At 35.5% G+C, this 20,660-nt stretch overlaps 1 protein-coding gene across 1 annotated transcript; it reads right to left on the bottom strand.

The window, feature by feature from the left end:
• Positions 1–4,126: 4,126 nt before the first annotated feature.
• LOC140140488 (uncharacterized) lies at positions 4,127–19,525 on the bottom strand. Its single transcript, XM_072162246.1, has 3 exons — positions 19,309–19,525; positions 14,123–16,272; positions 4,127–7,214 (listed from the first exon to the last, which is right to left on the bottom strand). The coding sequence occupies exons 2-3, from the start codon at positions 16,262–16,264 to the stop codon at positions 5,997–5,999; spliced, it is 3,360 nt and encodes a 1,119-aa protein (XP_072018347.1). The 5' UTR covers positions 16,265–16,272; positions 19,309–19,525; the 3' UTR covers positions 4,127–5,996.
• Between the last annotated feature and the right edge of the window lie 1,135 nt (positions 19,526–20,660).

Consider the following 20,660-nt stretch of genomic DNA (forward strand, 5'->3'; position numbering starts at 1 on the left):
CAATATCTCTACTATATAGCTTCATGCACTGGACATTTGCAGACCGACCTTCTCCATGTAGCGAGTACCACATTAGATTGTGTTTACAAGAAATATATAATAAGCGCCACTTCACGAAATGTCCTATATGCCAGCAACTTTGATGATAATATATTATCTACAACATCACACCTGTTTTTCAAGAACTCTCTTTTATCTATTCACCTCAAAGAAAGGATTAGAATTATTATAATAGAATCCTGACCTGATGCAACGCATTTTTAATGAGTTGCTGAGGGACTAGAAATCTTTATGGTCGAATGAACAACGTATGACCACTACACAGGTCAATGGCCTTATTGTGTTCTGGCGGGTTATTTAAAAGCACGGTCCCTGAATTTTTCCAGACAAGGAACAATAGGAACAAATTGCCTGGCAATGGGGTCACATATAATCCCAGTCTATAGTATGATCAGAACATTATAGGCAGGTAATCATTATAGTATAATCAGTACGAAAAGTCCAATGCGATTTTTAATGTATTTAAAAAATTCAAAGAACCACTTTTTAGCGGGAATTTTTGCAAGTTACACAGCTGAAGTTGTAAAATGGTTGAAATACTACAATATTACGGCGTAAACAAGAATATGTTTGTTTGGTCTTTGTTCCTATAGCCACATCCCTTAAAGGAAGCAAGTTCCAAAGTGCAGGTGCACAAGCATAGAAGGTCCGGTCGCCAAATGATGAAGAAGTCCGTGGAACTGAAAGAAGACATTTATCCGATGATCTAAGGTTTCGTGATGGAATATAAAAATTGATAAGTTCACTGATATAAGAAGGTGCCATGTCATGGAGCGCTTTCCAGGTGAGAAGAAGGAGTTTGAAATGAATGCGATACCGTATTGGTAACCAATGCAGACGTTGTAAGACTGGTGAAATATGGTCAAATTTCCTAGTCCTTGTGAGCATGCGTGCAGCAGCATTTCGAGCCTGTTGAAGTTTATATTGAGTTGTCGTTCAGTGATTCCATATAATAAAGCATAATAAGCATTTCCATTGTCAAGACGGGATGTGACCAAAGCGTGGACAAGTGTTGCAGCAGTATCATAATCGAGCACTTTGCGAATTTCATTAATGTTTCTAATCTGAAAATAAGTTGATTTGCACACATTTTTGATGTGGTCGTCCATTGAGAGAATGTTGTCAAATATAATTCCTAGATTGCGAGTATTAGTAGAAGCTTGAATGTTGGCAGAATCAATTTGAAGAGAGTTGGAGCGACGTTTTGATTGATTATATTTGGAGGTGATAATAAGAAGTTCAGTTTTGTCATCATTTAATTTCAATTTATTTACAGTCATCCATGATTTAATGTCCTTGATACATAATTCAATTTGCGAACGTGAAGAAAGTTCATCTGATGCACTATCTTAATCAAAAGATAAATAAAGCTGTGTATCATCGGCGTACATGTGAACTTGTAATCCATGCTTGCGGGCGATGTTCGCTATTGGAGACGAGTAAATGGTGAAGAATTGAGGTCCTAATACAGATCCTTGGGGGACACCGAAAAGGAGTGGAATGAATGATGACAAACAACCATTGATGTTGACAGCCTGCAATCTGTCGGTCAAATAAGAACGGGTCCATTCAAGTGCACTACCTCTAATACCAAAAGAGGAGAGACGCGACAGAAGGACACCATGGTCTATGGTGTCGAAGGCAGCAGATAGATCAAGTAATACCAAAAATACACCACGTTTTTTATCCAAATTACATAATATGTCATTTTGAACACGAAGTAATGCTGTTTCAGTTCCATGATGTTTTCTATACAATATCATCACGTTACGAAGTGCTGGGACCAAATGCGTTGCATATCGATTTATTCGATATAAAGGGACATGAAACCCGAGACTGAATGGACCAGGAAGTGTGCTGTTTATTTGTCAATTGGATTATCTACTAAAAACATTATAAAAGTCAAAGAAGCACCCGAAAAAATAATATTATGTGTGTCTTCATCATTTTTCAAACTTGGGCCCATAGGCTAAAAAATAATTGATATGTCGGTGTGCCCCCGCAAGTGTTCGGGTTTTTTTAGCGCGCCCATTTCAGCTGAAACGGCAAATTCATTTTATTTCCTATTTTTGTATAGTTTTTTTGCCTTAAAATCATGACATTGTAAGAAATATTTTGAATAAAATTGGTTTAGGTGTAAAACAATTGATATTTGTACTTCAATTGTGTAAACGAACCACAATTATACACTGTGTACTTTTGAACACTCGTAAATGACATTTTAATTCAAACTTAAGTTTAAAAAAATCTTAAAATGGCTTTGAGATAAACATTTTTTAGCCTTATGAAAAGTTATACTAAAGTATTCGTACTGAATAAAATTCTGCCATTCATATTTTCGCTCCAATGGTGCATTTTTAGTAAATGTATAATTTTTGGTCCATTCTAATTTAGTATTGGGAATATAAAATACTTTATCTCCAAAGTTAATACGTGCGGTAAAATTGACTTGATGTGATGATAAAAATTCACCTGATGACCTTGCTACCCGATCGCGGGTCATTAATTAGGCTTATTCTATAAAATCTTGTGTGAATCGATGCAAATTCCCTATTTTTGTATTAAAATGAGATTTTCGATGGGACCAGTCTGAAAAGGGATGAAAACACGTACTAATTGTCGACTCTGTTGCTTCTTTTACGTTTATAACGTTTTTAGTAGCCTGTCATTGCCCCGGTATCAAAACGTAGACTTTGCATTACTGATCGCATTCGTTTTTAGTTTTATATATAAATAATGATATGCAATATGTAAGTGACACTAGCTTAAGTTAGTAAAGTCAGTAAATATCTCATAATGCCATGTTTATTCAGTGTCCAGTTTTCAATCAGCTTATTATTCTTTGTTCATTAGTCCAGTGAAAAGTACCGTAAATGATAAATTTGAGATTATCTGTACTACTAGTATTTATATTATCGGTTTATTTTGTTTTGTTCTGTATGTTTTTCTTAAATTTCGTTTTATTCATATCTACTAGTATTCATAGCGTTATTTGTTAGTATTTAGATATTATTAAAAAACGAAACTATTAATATAATAGATTTTAAGCCTAGGAGCGAAATTTTGTATGGAGTACCATAATGCGGAAAATCTACATTAGTCGAGAGGGCCATACATATGCGGCGGGACCATATGCCTACAGCGAGATCGTGTATTATCAAATAAAGTGATTATGCGCTGTATGCCCTATGTGTGGGTGGGTGAAGGTGTTAGAAGGAATAGAAACAGACCTCTTTTCACTATACTTCACATGAATTACAACCGATAAATTTCGGACCAAATAGTAATCATTTTCTAGAATTATTAAAGTAAATTATTAAAACGTTTTAGCTTTGTGACGCCTAGAGATACTTACTGTGATGCTGCTACAGGAAAATATCCAAAAAAACCTACGCATCATAAAACTTATTAAAACTTTAAATGACTATTACCAAATATCCGAGTTACCCAGATCTTTTATTAGACAAACATGTTTTTTTTTTCATTGTTTTATGCTTTTTGAAGGAGTATGATTCTAGCATTCTTTTATGGTATGTTTGAGTAGATATCCATGAAAAAAGTTTATTCCTAAATTTCAGTTGATTCCAATTCTGTGGTGTTTGCGAGTTATGCATGATTATGTGGGCCTATATTACTTTGCTCCATAGGCAACTGTGCTGTAATTTCGTTAATGTTAAGGAATCAGATAGCAACGTTTGCACAGTATTATTGTGCGACCTGCGAGCGCATAAGACATATCAAATTGCATTTTGAATACGAGAAATGTCTTTTTATCAAATAATTTTGATTGTTTGAAATTTGCGAAATGATACAAATTTTATGGCAAATTATTTATTAGAATTTGCTATTTTTATTTTTTTGTTATTTAACAGTCCTCGAAGTAAACTTTACACTGCAAATACAAATGTTTAGGTTTCTGTAACACTTTTTAGACACACGAACGTTGTTTATTTACAACTGAAAATAGTTCACATCCACATTATATACAAATTACTGGTATTTTCAGAAACTTCTACTCCTACATATTACACATACAAAATAGAACCTAACACTTGCAGCTACTTGCTAACACCTTGTCAAATAATCACACGCTAAAGTTTATACTTAAACACACCAAAGTGTTATAAACGTTTAAAAAAACACTAACAATATAAACGCGTCCTTAAACACAATGTTTAAGTTTGAACATTGTTAGTGTTTAGTGTAATCAAAAAGTGGATACATTTAATCATTGGGCATGTTGGGTAGCCGAGCCTAAAAAGGGTCATCGGTAATCGAGCCTAAAAAAGGGTCATCTTGTATTCTTGTATCACTTAAAAAAGGGGGTCATCGGGTATATTCGACTTAAAAAAGGTACCTAATGACAGGCACATAGTACCACATACCCGTCACTCCTAAAGTTAAGTGCCCTATGAAATCTGAATGTTAATGAGGTTGGTAATGGAAGGACAGTAAAACAGACAAGAATTTTCCACCTAAATGTGTTTTGCCTAACTTGTGTGAATTTTGTAAGGTAATACTTTTTTCAAGGTGGGAATATTTGCAATCCAAGGCACACCAATTTTCATTCAAATTATGTGTTTCCGTAGTATGCATTGTCCGTAGTATAAAACTGACAAAGCCTTTAAGGTGACTGTGCACTCTCAGAAATGCAGGAGTTAAAAGTGATGTACATGTTAAATTAATCATTCATGGAAGATATGAAAGTACACATTTTTGGGAAAGGAATTAGTAAGGAATCAAAATAAACACAGATTTGGGGGTAACAAAAACTGGATAAAATTAAAAACAAAAACCCTATTTTTACAGCACTTAATTAATGCATTTCTGAGAATGCATAGTCCCTTAAGACTAAAAAATACCAAACATTTTGTCAGCCACAAAAACAATGTATACTGCGCACAAAATTACCCATACACTTAAAACAAAGGCAATAATACCTTAATGATACTTAACGTTAATGGCCAAATAAAGTAATAAATAGATGGATAATTTTGTTCTGAATATTCTGACACCTCATTCGGCACAATTCGACTTTGAATGGAAAAAGAAAGCATTTCAAAAGTAACACATTTGTGATATTTCTTCCTTCAGTGCGATTCGCACCGGCTTTTGTAACGGGCTCATTACAGTGTGACAGTGTGTATTGAGACAGAGGTCTATGTAAATCTTTGTTAATTTGGAAATTTTCTTTTTAAATTTAAATTGATATAAGTTGAGAAAACAAAATCACATGGTGCCGAATGAGGTATTATAATACCCAGAACAAAATTGCCCATTAATATGCTTTCAAAAACAAGGGATTTGCAAAAATTTAATTTATATTTATAGTTAAGATGTTTAAACGTAGTTATAATGTCTAAAACACCCAAAAACAATGTCGGGGAAGAGCTGCAACATTGCGGCCCGGGCATTGCGGGCATTTAGTTGACTTTAGTTATTTTGTCTATTTTATAACAGAAAATCCTGTGAAAATGGTATGTATACAAAAGGACATTCTGTAAAAGAACCCCCAGAAAAGTTGTGTCAAAAAGGTCTCTAAAAACAACACCCTGGAATATTGGCAACAATTATAGTTTTCAACGATATTTTCCAACAGTGTCTATTCCAAGCTTTTGGTATTCAAGTTTTTATGCTAATTCCTGTTTACTATAAATGCCCTGGATGTTTATTACATTATTTGCTGAGATTCTCCCCCATTCAAAATCATTAACTACATGCAAAATATGATTTGATAATTACCTGTATTATAATGATAGCTTTTCTGTATTTTTGAAATATTTCATGTCGCTTACTACCCCAAACTGATGAATGATTTCATGAGGTTTCTCGTCTGTATGAATCTTTTCATGCCGTTTCTTGTTTTCCCAGTTGGCTGAATGATTTGTTGCAATATATAGCTACAACGATGAGGTTTCTCTCCTGTATGAATCTTTTCATGTTTGTTCTTGTTGTCCAAATCGCTGAATGATTTGCTGCAATAGCTGCATTTTCTCTCCTGTGTGAATCATTTCATGACGTTTCTTGTGTTGCAGTTGGGTGAATGATTTACTACAATAGCTACATCGATGAAGTTTCTCTACTGTATGAATCTTTTCATGCATATTCTTGTTTCCCATCTGGCTGAATGATTTGTCACAGTAGCTACATTGATGAGGTTTCTCGCCTGCGTGAATTAGTTCATGTTGATTCTTGTGTCCCAAGTCAATGAATGATTTGTTACAGTAGCTACATCGATGAGGTTTCTCTCCTGTGTGAATCATTTCATGTTGTTTCTTGTCTCCCAACCGGCTGAATGATTTGTCACAATAGCTACATTGATGAGGTTTCTCTCCTGTGTGTATCATTTCATGTTGTTTCTTGTGTCCCAAGTCACTGAATAATTTGTTACAATGGGTACATTGATGAGGTTTCTCTCCTGTGTGTATCTTTTCATGCCGTTTCTTGTTACCCATTATGCTGAATGATTTGTTACAATACCTACATTGATGGGATTTCTCCCCTGTATGAATCTTTTCATGTTGTTTCTTGTCTCCCAGTCGGCTGAATGATTTGTTACAAAAGCTACATTGATGAGGTTTCTCTCCTGTGTGTATCATTTCATGTTGTTTCTTGTGTCCCAACCGGCTGAATGATTTGTTACAATAGCTACATCGATGAGGTTTCTCTCCTGTATGAAACTTTTCATGTTGTTTCTTGTTTCCCAAGTCGCTGAATGATTTATTACAATAGCTGCATTGATGAGGTTTCTCTCCTGTGTGAATCAGTTCATGCTGTTTCTTGCTTCCCAATCGGCCGAATGATTTGTTGCAATAGCTACATCGATGAGGTTTCTCTCCTGTGTGAATCTTTTCATGCCGTTTCTTGTGTCCCAATAAGCCGAATGATTTATCACAATAGCTGCATTTATGAGGCGTCTCTCCTGTATGAATCTTTTCATGTCGTTTCTTGTTTCCCAATATGCTGAATGATTTGTTACAATAGCTACATTGATGAGGTTTCTCTCCTGTATGAATCATTTCATGTTGTTTCTTGTCTCGCAACTGACTGAATGATTTGTCACAATAGCTACATTGATAAGGTTTCGCTCCGGTATGCATCTTTTCATGGTCTTTCTTGGTTCGCATTTGGCTGAATGATTTGTTACAGTAGTATTAATATCTATGAAGTTTCTTTTCCTCACTTTTTTTTTGTCCTTTTCGGTGTTCAAATAACCTGGAACGGTACCCGGAATCCATTTTGACACACGCCGATCTTTAATTCCTTTTTCTGCGCGTTTTGATGTAAATCTCCACACAACCTTTGGTTTCAAGTTTGGATTGCTGTACCAATAAGGCTTAATACTCAGCTCATGATTACGAAGATGCGATTTGTAACGTGGAATGTTGTCTCTAAATCTTCTTTTACAATACTTGCATACAAGATCTTATAGCGTATCCTATTGTCGCTTAGGTCTTATCATGTTCTCTGAAAGAAAAATAAGTAAATGAATAAATGAATAAAAATAAATAAAACATTTATTAATTAATACATTTTGAAAGGCAAGAAAAGTGTCTATGATAGTGTGTCGTTTGGGTGACGTCACAAAGCTCTGGGTATCATTAATCTTGGAAGTGTAATAAGGCTTGTTCAACAATTTGAGCCACTGAGGGAGGGTAACACGGGGGATGCAAGCGATTGGCACACATACAACGCTCTAAACATGTTTAAGGGTTCTGGTATGAGCGTTTCGGCAGTATTTTTTGTGGGACATTAGAGCACAGTCATATCGAATTGCATTATGAATACGAAGAATGTCCTTATGATATCAAATGATTTTGATTTTTTTCGGAATTCGGGATATAATAACAATTTGTATAACAAATTATTAAAATTTGATATTTTTAAAATTTTTGATATATAACAGTCCTCGTAATAAACTTTATAAATCTAATGATTTAAAAAGTGTATGTAGCTGGAAGGAAAAGCCGACGATCAATTGACCTTTCATATTGAAGATATGGATTTTTCCCCAAAAGACCTATTTTTTGTTTGGTGTTTATGGCACTGAAATGATTAAAAATTGATATTTTTTATATTTAACAGTTCTCGAAGTAAGCCGACGATCAATTGAAATTTGGACCTTTCGTAACTATTTCGCGAAATCGTCGGGGTTTGTGTTGCCTCGGTATTTTTTATTCCGGAGCTTGCGCTCCCTCGCAAAATTACCTTAGCCCAAAACAAACTCTTCAAATGACCTTAAAACAGATACGTCCAGTTATTATTGTCTAAAAACAAACTACGTAAAAAACAACATATTATACTACATGGTACAAGACATAAAAGGCATACTTGTGTCCGGGACTTGTGTATCGTATAAAACAAATGACACCTCAAAAAATAAGTAGGCCAAAAAAATCCAAAACAACAACATCAACAACAACAAAAATAACGTACTAAAAGCGTACTTTAGAAACTCACCTGTAAATATACTAATAATTGTGCTCCTATCAAATCAAACTTGAGCTTGGTTTGATGCAAAAGATTAGTCCGGGACTCTTGGCAACGAAAACATGAAGAGATTTTGTCAATATGTGCGCTTATAATCATAGACCGTCTGTGTCATTAGAGTCTATGGTATAATAATCATGGAAGAAAGAGATTTCTTCTCAGTATAATAAAGTAAAACCATGACCATGACCAGGGCAGGCTCTCACTTACGTGGTCAATCAGTTCGATCATCATGATCATGAACAAGCATATAATTGTCAATACGATCGATCGTATATCGTGGATTTGAAAGGCTAATGATTATATGAACCCGGGATATGAAGTACCTTGGATATCGATTTCAGTGCTCATTGATTTTTAAATCTATATTAAAATAGATCAGGAAGTGTATAAAATATCTTTTGAAGACAGACAGAGGACCTGGGCGTCAATCAAATCAAATCTTTTGAAGACAGACAGACACACGATGGGCGTCATTTTTGATTTGATTGACGCCCAATCAAATCAAATTTGATTTGATTGATGCCCATGGTCCTCTGCCTGTCTTCAAATGGTAACTTTGATAATACACTTCCTGGTCTATTTTAATAGAATTATTTTAAATATCTTTTCAAAACAGGAATATTTAAGGAATGGGGTAAACATGGTAAAAAGAAACCATTTCTTTAAAGAAAAGATAAAAAAGAAAGACAAGGTATAAACATGATAAACGTAAAAGAAGCCCCAACAAATATTATGTGTGTCTTCATCCTTTTTCAAACATAGGACTTATCAGATTATGAAAACTCTTGTATTAATAAAATTCTGTTATTCATATTTTTGCTCTGTTTATTTGTTTTTTCCTAAAGAAATATATACAGTTTGTCATTCTAATTTAATGGTTGTGTGAAACGATCCCTATTTTTGTATGAACATGAGCTTCCCGAAACGGTAGCAAAAAGTCTGAAAAAGGATGGAGATACATTCTAATTTTCAACTTTTTATAGTAGATTTTCTAACTTTTTTCTTGTGAAAACATGAAAATGCAGTGACATGAACGGAAAATGCTCCCTGTTTTCTATTTCACTCAACATGCTCAATAATCCAACACTCAACATGTTCAATAATTTAGAGAATTCTGGATGAAAGCTTCCTCTCATCGGTAAGCAATCATAGTTTGTATTGTGAGAATCATGCTCAATAATCTTGCCCAATCATCATTCATTATTTCACAAAAGGATCACAAAATGTGGCATGTGCAAAGATTTTTGACAGGCCAAGAGGGGTGGGAGGGGGGTGGTGGAATGCATGGTTTGGCGCGCCGTTTTAACCCTCCCGGGGCTCATAATTGTTGCACAGCCCCTTAGTAAAGTTGATATATTTGCAACAATTTCAGGGATTTCATGGAAATTGGCTTCATAGTATTTCATATTATGCATTGTTTAATTTAATTTATTTGGGCTTATTATTCTTTGCTCAATAGTCCTGTGAAATGAAAAGTATCGAAAATGCTAACTTTCTGTAATATTTATCGGTTTATTTTCTTTGTTTCTTTAGTTTCGTTTAGTTGATTCCAGGAAAGTTGAAAAAGAAGGAGGAAGAACGGAATTATATCCTTGAGATAATCCCGTAGGTTATCCTGTCGCACCTATTCATAGTCCTTTATTCTCAAGTAGTTACACATCTACTTGAAAGTAGCCTTTGATGTGATGTGTGTTGCCGACTACGGTTGATTAATTTTCACTCCAGAATTCAGTATCGAAGTTACGTAATGTTACTATGTCAACGGGATCACGCGCTTGAGTTATGAACCACGATCGAAACAATCACCACACAAAGTATATGGCACTTGAAGGCATATCAAAATAGCGTGATCCGGTAACCAAGAGAATTACGTAACCACTTCGATGCTGAATTGAAACCATATCCAATGTTTCTATAGATAATTCCTTGAAAGTATGACACGTGTGTGTTAAGTACCTGATGTTGCTCTGCAAGGATACCACACGTGGATACTATAAGAAAGAAATGTAGTTTTGTAAAGATTCCAAAAAAATCCGCCCATTTTGGAACATGTATTAATTATTTAGGAGAGTGTTTTAGGATTTTGTTAGAAACGGGATGATTTTTGATCATCTATATTTTATTGTTTTAATGTATTTTCCTGTTATTTCCTGCAAACCTAATAAAGATATTTTGGTAATTGAAAATAGTCTGTATCATAAATCGTAGAGGTTGAAAGCGTAACCAAGCGTGCAAAATTATTATTTGCCATGGAACTTCGGTCATATTTTATTTGAAATAAACTGGATGTTAGGATCTGCATGCATGGTATGCATAGTATTGATGGTATACAGACACTGACCTTTCCCTAAATCTAGCAAGCAGCAACTTGTGTATCACACCCGTCATGGGTTCGAACCCTTTTGTTGTATTTTATTGTTAAACCTAAATAGCGTGATTGCTTTTGAATGAGCGGCAACACACATATTTTGTTTGAGGATAGCTGGATCTATCTCCTTTCTTTACATCTTCTCTGGTTGATCCATAGTTTTGTTTGTCTGTTTGGTTTTAGATTTGATTCAAATCCAAACAAAAGCCAATACTTACAGTCCGTACATTTTGTACGGAGTATACTATACGGAAAGTCTACATTATTCGAGACCATACGCAGGCTATAGCCTATGCCTAAACGCGTGATCCTGTATTAGGGATGCGTGTCTGCAGTATGTGCGGGGTATGTGGATGTGCTAGTGCAGACTTAGGTAAGTATTTTCATAATGATGGACGGCTTTTCCTCCCAGCTACATACACTTAAGTAAGACAATTATTAAGTTTATATCGAGGACTGATAATTTTCCATACAATTTGTATTATATTGCAAATTTAGAAAAAATGATATCAGGACAATCCTCGTATTCAGAATGCAATATGATGTGTCTGATCTGCTCTAAGGTCCCACAAAAATACTGTGCAAAGGTGGGTGACCGAGCCAGAACATAAATATAAATTTGAGGATATTAAATGAGTGAATATGCGAGAAGTTGCCGGTGGTATAAAAAACTTTTTTTTAGCTGTTTTGGGGACTCTATGATCACAAAAGAACGAGCTGAACTCTTTGATTGCATTATAGGGACTGTTTCTATAGAAGGGGGTCATGAACATACTGGGGTCATAGATTTTTTATACCAAAATCAGGGGATCATAAATTGTTTAAACTTAAAATAGGGGGGTTATACAATTATCAAGGCTTGCATTCAAAATTTTCGCGCGCTACGCGGGGCGGACTGTAGTTAGTTGAAATACTGGAAATAATGATTATAAGGGCAATTCCATGGTAACGGAAAGACGTTTTGACTCATTAAACAACATTTCAAATTTGAGAACCAAATATCTTTATTACTATTAGTTAAATCAAACAATTACAAATGCTAAAAATGTACCCTAAAAAGACACCAAAATTACTAAAAATATGTATACATGTATCATTTCATCACTAGAATACTACCTACTGTTTTTAAAAAGGGGATCATTAGATATAACAAAATGAAAAAGTGTGTCATTGGGTATAAAATTTTTGAAAAACGGGCAATTGAGTATAAAATTGCAGGAAAATTCTAATATTGTTCCAAATTTGCCAAATTTACAATACAAATTTGCTGAAATTAGATTTTGAAAGTTTCAGCATTATTTCACTGCATTTTGATGATGAAATTCTAGAAAAAGGGGGTTATTGGGTAAACATGGTAGACGAGCCTCAAAAAGAGGGGCCATCAAGTATGACTTAAAAAGGAGGGGCTTATTGGGTATATTCGACACTGCAAAAACAGTGTTTAGAAATTGGGGACAGATTAGTGTGGAGGAAGTTAAATGTTTAGCATTAAACACTTTAATGTTTAGATCCTAAACATCTAAACGTATAATCATTTAAAATGTATTTTTAGGATCTGAACATTAAAATGTTTAAATGGTAAACATTTAACTTTCTAAACACCATGAACACCAATCTGTTACACTGTTTTTGCAGTGCATTGGTAACAGACGGGTGGCAACAGAAGGACAAAAGGTTTACTGCATATGAATTAAAAAACAGCAAAATAGTTCTAAGATATAGGCAACGTGCGAAAATTTATACATGCAAAAATTATCATTTATAACCGTAAACTTACATATATTTTTGATGGCATGGAACATATAAAAACAACAGAGTATTGTAATTATCTAAAATCTTTGTGATGACTTTAATACCATGATATTTTTAATAATATCAAATGTTTTATAAAACAATAAAGATAGCGTATAGCGTCTGCATCAGCTTGCTTTATCAATAGACTAGATTGTTGATACACACTCCCTGCACACCCCCCCCTACACAACACATAATACACACATCATCATGGTCATCCCGGTTCAGATATATATCCCTACTAATATACGCCACTAAACATTTTGTCAGACACACTATAAAAACAATGTATACTGCGCACAAAATTACCCATACAAAATTGGGCAGGGGTGTAGAACCCCCTTAAAACAAAAGCAATACCTTAATGACACTAAACGTTAATGACCAAATAAAGTAATCAATAGATGGATAATTTTGTTCTGCATATTTTGACACCTCATTCAGTACAATGCGACTTTACTCCCTCAAGTATACCAATTAGAATGGAAAAAGAGAGCATTTTAAAAGTGACACATTATTTGTGATATTTCTTCTTTCAGGGCGATTCGCACCGGCTTTTGTAACGAGCTCATTACATTGTGATATTGTGTATCTAGCCAAATAGACAAAGATCTATGTAAATCTTTGTCAATTTTGAAATTTTCTTTAAAAAAAAATTAAATTGGTATACGTTGAGAAAACCTGGTGCCGAATGAGGTATCACAATATTGCAGATTGCGATTGATAGGTAAACGTGATGCATGCTGGTCACAAATTTGAGCCCCTTTTCTTCGCAACATGCATCACTTTTGCCTATTGATCGGTATCAGCAATATACCTTATACGTAGAACAAAATTGCCCATCTATTAAATATGCTTTCAAAAACAACAGATTCGCAGAAAATTGCTGCATTAATTTATACTTTGTAGTTAACATGTTTAAACGTAATTATAATGTCTGAAACATCCAGAAACAATGCATGTCGGGAAAAGCTGCAATAAGTGCGGGAATTTAGTTGCCAATTGTCGTCTGTTATTTTTTCAATTTAATAACAAAAAATGCTGTGAAAACGGAATGAAACCTCGGGAAAGTTGTGTCAAAAAGGTCTGTAAAAAATCCTGGAATATTGGCAACAATTGAAGTTTTTCAACAATATTTTCTAATAGTGCCTGTTGTGAGGTTTCACTCATGTAGGATCCTTTCCAAGTATGCAAGCTTTCACGCCAATTCCTGTTTACTTATGCCCTGGATGTTTATTACATTATTTGCTGAGATTCTCTCTATTCAGAATCACTACTGCCTATATTCCCTACATGCAAATGAATGATTTGCTATAGCTGTATTATAATACATGTAGCTATAAGTTTCCTGTCTTTTGAGACATTTCATATTGTTTCTTGACTCCAAACTGATTAATGATATGATCAATGAGGTTTCTCTCCATGAATCATTTCATGCCGTTTCTTGTCTCCCAATTGGATGAATGATTTATTACAATAGCTACACTGATGCGGTTTCTCTCCTGTATGAATCTTTTCATGTCGTTTCTTGTGTCCCAAGTCACTGAACGATTTGTTACAATACCTACATTGATGAGGTTTCGCTCCTGTATGAATCTTTTCATGTTGTTTCTGGTCTCCCAATCGGCTGAACGATTTGTTACAATAGCTACATTGATGAGGTTTCTCTCCTGTGTGAATCTTTTCATGTTGTTTCTTGTCTCCCAATCGGCTGAATGATTTGTTACAATAGCTGCATTTATGAGGTTTCTCTCCTGTGTGAATCAGTTCATGTTGTTTCTTGTTTCCCATTCGGCTGAATGATTTGTTACAATAGCTACATTGATGAGGTTTCTCTCCTGTGTGAATCTTTTCATGCCGTTTCTTGTCTCCCAACTGGCTGAATGATTTGTCACAATAGCTACATTGATGCGGTTTCTCTCCCGTGTGTATCTTCTCGTGTTGTTTCTTGCTTCCCAAATCGCCGAATGATTTGTTACAATAGCTACATTGATGAGGTTTCTCTCCTGTATGAACCTTTTCATGTTGTTTCTTGTATCCCAAATCACTGAACGATTTGTCACAATAGCTACATTGATGCGGTTTCTCTTTTGTGTGTATCTTTTCATGCCGTTTCTTGTTTCCCAAATGGCTGAATGATTTGTAACAATAGCTACATTTATGAGGTTTCTCTCCTGTGTGAATCATTTCATGTCGTGTCTTGCTTCTCAAGTCGCCGAATGATTTGTTACAATAGCTGCATTGGTGAGTTTTTTCTCCTCTATGAATCTTTTCATGTGTATTCTTGTGACCCAATTGGCTGAATGATTTGTTACAATAGCTGCATTGATGAGATTTCTCTCCTGTATGAATCTTTTCATGCTGTTTCTGGCTAGTTGTGGCGCTGAATGATTTGTCACAATAGCTACATTGATGAGGTTTCTCTCCAGTGTGAATCAATTCATGTTGTTTTTTGCTTCCCAATGTCGTAAATGATTTGTCACAATAGCTACATCGGTGAGGTTTCTCTCCTGTATGAATCCTTTCATGCGCATTCTTGCTTCCTAGCTTCCTGAATGATTTGTTACAGTAGCTACATTGATGTTTTTCTCCTCTATGAATATTTTCATGGTCTTTCTTGCTTACCAATAGGCGGAACGATTTGTTACAATAGCTACATCGATGAGGTTTTTCTCCTGTATGAACCTTTTCATGCCTATTCTTGTGTCCCAAATCACTGAATGATTTGTTACAATAGCTACATTTATAAGGTTTCTCTCCCGTGTGAATCTTTTCATGTTGTTTCTTTTCTCCCAATGTCGTAAATAATTTGTCACAATAGCTGCATTGATGAGGTTTCTCTCCTGTATGAGTCATTTCATGGACTTTCTTTTCTCCTGACCGGCTGAATGATTTGTTACAGTATCTACATTTATGAGGTTTTTCTCCTGTGTGAATCAGTTCATGTTGTTTCTTGTTTCCCAATGTCGTAAATGATTTGATACAATAGGTGCATCGATGAGGTTTCTCTCCTGTATGAGTCATTTCATGAGCTTTCTTTTCTCCCGGCCGACTGAATGATTTGGTGCAGTATCTACATTTATGAGGTTTTTCTCCTGTGTGAATCATTTCATGCCGTTTCTGGTCTCCCAGTTGGCTGAAAGATTTGCTACAATAGCTACATCGATGAGGTTTCTCTCCTGTGTGAATCATTTCATGCCGTTTCTTGTTTCCCGACAGTTTGAATGATTTATTACAGAAGCTGCATTTGTGAGGTTTCTTTCTGTAGTCTTTTTTGACCTTTTTAGTGTTCATATTACCTGGAGCCGGACCTGGAACCATTTTTGATACATGACGATATCCACATTTCCTATTTCTACGCGTTTTGATGTATATCCCCACGCAACCAGCCTTTGGTTTCAAGTTTGGATTGCTGTACCAATAAGGCTTAATACTCAGCTCATGATTGCGAAGATGTGATTTATAACGAGGAATGTTTTCAATAAATCTTCTTTTACAATACTTGCATACAGGATCTTGTAGCAAATCCCATTGCTGCTTAGGTCTCATCACGTTGTCTGAAAAATAAATAAATAAATAAATATTATAAATAGAGTAACATATTCAAGTAAGTTAATTATTGTTTGGGTCATAAGGGTTGGGGTTTGTTTGGGAACCTGCAATTGCAGTATATTTGCAATTTTTTGTTTTTGTTTTCTCTGACATGTCCTGGAATAGAATCCAACTGAACTGATGACATTTTGTCATCATTGAGCAATTAAAATATGACTAAAATGGCTTAAATCAACCCCAAAATTATAATTGGTTTGTTGTGTATGATTTGAGTCACACATCTATATTCCCAAGTAGAATCTAACCATCGGATTACATTAAAATTCTTTGGATACTAAGGGTTAAAAATGGGCAAAAAAGACCAACAATTTGTAATTATTAAAATGGATTGTGATGGACTGTGCTCCTTCATCACGAAGGAGCCGGCGGCTGGAACAAAGACCACTACTACTAAGGACCACTACATGCATATTCGTGGTGATCATGACGGTCGCGTTAACTTACTTGAACCGTCGTGACGCCGTACAAACAGTGGCGGTTCGACGCGTGGACGTTGCGTATATACCGGGAAAAAGGCTAGGCAAATCGCAATCTCTCTTTAAACCCGGTCGATCTCATACGCATTAACCGCGCCTATGTATATATAAGTGAAATTTTTACACATCACAGTTGCTTACAAACAAAAGGGATCATAGTTAGATTTTCCTTCGTATGTTCATTATCCTTAACTGGCTTTAATATAGTGTTAAATTGACAAATGGTGTGTATTTTCAACGTTGTCCCTGGCCACGTTCTTTCCGTACGTGCAAAATCTTCCAAACTGGCTCAATGCGCGACCCTGCTTCGATACAGGAGAGTGGTTTTGAATAGATAGATAGGCGTACGATCACGGCGTTTGGAAATCGCAAATCGGTACCGTACAGCGTGTTTATATTATAGTGAATATACCGAGTTTTGAGTATATACGATAATCTTTGTAGGGAGAGCGGGGCGTGTTCGCCATAGGGGCAGGTTCGCCCACCCCTTGTTTCTCAGCACTACGGCTATCGGGGAAGTTGGTGATGGCAAAATTAGGTGACATAGGTCATTATAAACTTCTCATATTAGCTACGCGACATATAGGGACGTGTTCATCGAACTGCAGCCAAAACAAAAAATTACACCAAAACGTAATTTTTTCTTGCATTAATAATGTTGTATTATCATTGATACATAAATACAGATGGTTTTAATGGTAATCTGTATTGGGAACATATGGGATTTGTCAAAGATTTAATGCAGTTATAAACTCCTTATTCGATTTGTATTTCGCATACCCTGAAGAAAATACAAAAATGTGCAACAGGGGCACGTTCGCCCTTTTGAGGATGGGGCATGTTCGCCCTATATCGTCGGACTTACCCCAAACGGGAGGGTGGACATGCCCCATCAGCGTATTATGCAAAATATTTATAATTATACCATTAAACAAGGTAAAACTACTGAAAAGCATGTTTTTTAAAGTTATGTGGTATCAGTATTATTCATACCACCGTTTATGTCCTAATCCATAATCTCCCCGAAGTTGTAAACATGATACGTTTAAGCTCACTTTGTACCCCTACATTTTACCCTGACCCGACCCCTGCAACAAATTATACTCTTTCTAAATGTTTGCATTTAATATGTTATTGTTATGCAATGTTTAAACCTTTTTTGTGATTAGGTTGAACTTACCCCACCATATGGATGAACCTGCCCCAATATGGGGCAAGTTCGCCACTTTGCAAAACTTTTTTGTTTGCTCTATCCTATATTTCCGGGATTGTGGCCGTATATAGCTAAGACATAGGGCTTTCACATGGGCTAATCAGGTCATCCCTAACCTTAAAATTGACATCGCTAGGCTGGTCAGAAAAATATAAGGCGAACACTCCCGTTCTCCCCTATATAAGCTTTAATATATAATACCGAAACTCTTGCTGTTTATAGTGAGACACAGTTACCGCACAAATTATTAATACCGCATAAAGCATAATCCATCTGATTTCTTTCTTTCACCTACATAAATTGCCAAACTATAAAGAAATAACTTTGCGGGCTTGCAGATTATAGGCTATACTTCAATCTAGCCATTATTTTTTAATTCCATTTTGGAGACATTTAACATGTTTAATTTGGACTCGGAGAAAAAATATGACAGCCATAAAGTACTATGCACACCGACATCGCCTGGCTAATAATTACTTGGTGCAACAGAGACACTAAAATCAATACCCGGGATCGATACACGTGAATGTGCTATGCACGATTTGATATTCAGACGATAAGTCTTTGGATACCGGGATAGAAAATGATGAATATCTCCCGTAATTTTTTTATTCTAAAGAAGTCATATTTTTTTCCTTGCACTTGAATATATGTGTTGAAAGGATATGATAGTCGTTAGCTTGCGTATTGCGAAAGAACCGTGCGTATTGAGCTAAAAACTGACAAAAATTCGGATTTTGCCGAACTATAGCGCAGCGTAGGCCACTCGTGGAGGCAGATAAAAGCAGATGACCTCAGTCACGCGGGCTATTGTCAGTAGCCTTACTCGGATGTTCCTCGGCCCATTATGCATCTCAACTATTAAACAGGTCGGAACAAAATGGCCATGCGTGGCTGTGGATTCAACCTACCACGGCGATTTCTGCCATGAAGATATCGGGGCGATGACACTGTGCTATGTCAATAAATACAAAGCCTTTCAGATTTTACGTTAATTTACAATGCTTTGGGCTTTAAAATTGTTCAATGATGACAAGAAACCCAATTAAAAAAGCTCCTTATTTCATTAGACGGTGTCAGAGACTAGTCAGGAGCAACAAAACAATAGCAATTAATACTTTGCCTACTCTAGTGTGATATAACTTTTTATCGCTATTTAAGTATTAACGATGACAACATCTTGGATCTTTAATTGCGGCAATTTTGGACCTAAAATGAATCTCATTAGCGTTTCGCGATTGATATTACAGATGACATGTTATGCAACAACATAATACATTTTGCAAACTTACCTGCAATTATGCTCCTTCAAAGCTGTTTATTGTGCCAAGGGTGTCAGTAGGCCTACGGAGAAGTAATCCATCCTCAACATGAAAGTAAAATGAAGAGCGTACAAATACACAATATGATATCTCAATAATACGAGGCAGACGGTAAGCTGATATTCACAGCGATATGATCATGTATATGAGTCACTTCTTCTACATTTTGTAGATCATCACGTTACGAAGTGTTGGGACCAAATGGCAAATGCGTTGCATATCGATTTATTCGAGATAAAGGGACATGAAACCCGGGCAGGGATCGATATAATGGGATAGGCATCGTAGTATTACGTAACACACCGAAAGATGTAGTTTAACTCTAGACAATAGGCGCCATATTGCAGGAGGGTTAGAGTTCATAGAGGAAACGTTAAAGGTTAGTAGATTAGGTCACCCAGGCACATCACTAATGTGTTTCACGAGTTGTAATACCGACAGGTAAAAACATTGATTTTGTAAAATTCTCCCGATTTTTAAAATTACTAAATAAGGTTAGTACTTCAAACCATTCTTTGATGAATCTATGCAATATGACGGTAATTTTTGAAACATCTAAGAATCAATCTTAAACATCTTCATGATATTCATTTTTTTGCGCATGGTCAAAGCATGCTCTTGCGCTATCCACACACTATCCGGTGGAAACTTCAAAGCAACGATCATGCGTTAATATTTACAAAATGGCGAATGATGTAGTTTAAGTCGAACAATAGCGTGACCGGCGTGACGTAGTTTTTGGCATTGTTCCTATATGCACTTTCACCCTCCTGACCCGGGACTGAATGGACCAGGAAGTGTGCTGTTTATTTGTTAATTGGATTATCTACTAAAAAAAACATTATAGAAGTAAAAGAAGCGACCGACAAATATTATTTGTGTCTTCATCATTTTTCAAACGTGGGCGCATAGGCTAAAAAATAATTGATTATGTCTGAAAGCCCCTGCAAGTGTTCGTTTTTTCTTAGCGCGCCCATTTCAGCTGAAACGGCAAATTCATTTTATTTCCTTTTTTGTATATTTTTGTCGTAAAATCATAACATTGTAACATATACTTTGATATAAAATTGGATTGATTGAGCCCATATTTATTGGTCGATCAATGAGTTTTTAAATAGTGGACGAGACGTAGTCGAGTCCATAATTTTAAAACTCATAGCGAGGCAAAAAATATTGGGCGCAAAGCAGCCAATTTTATAATTATTTATGTTTTGTATCCAATATTTTCACATACTTGGATTCATCATGTTCATCAAAACAAAATAATAAATAAAATTTGTTTAGGTATGAAACAATAGATATTTGTATTTCAATTGTGTAAA

The sequence above is a fragment of the Amphiura filiformis genome, chromosome 19 (assembly GCF_039555335.1).
Source record: "Amphiura filiformis chromosome 19, Afil_fr2py, whole genome shotgun sequence".
Taxonomy (NCBI): Eukaryota; Metazoa; Echinodermata; class Ophiuroidea; order Amphilepidida; family Amphiuridae; genus Amphiura; species Amphiura filiformis.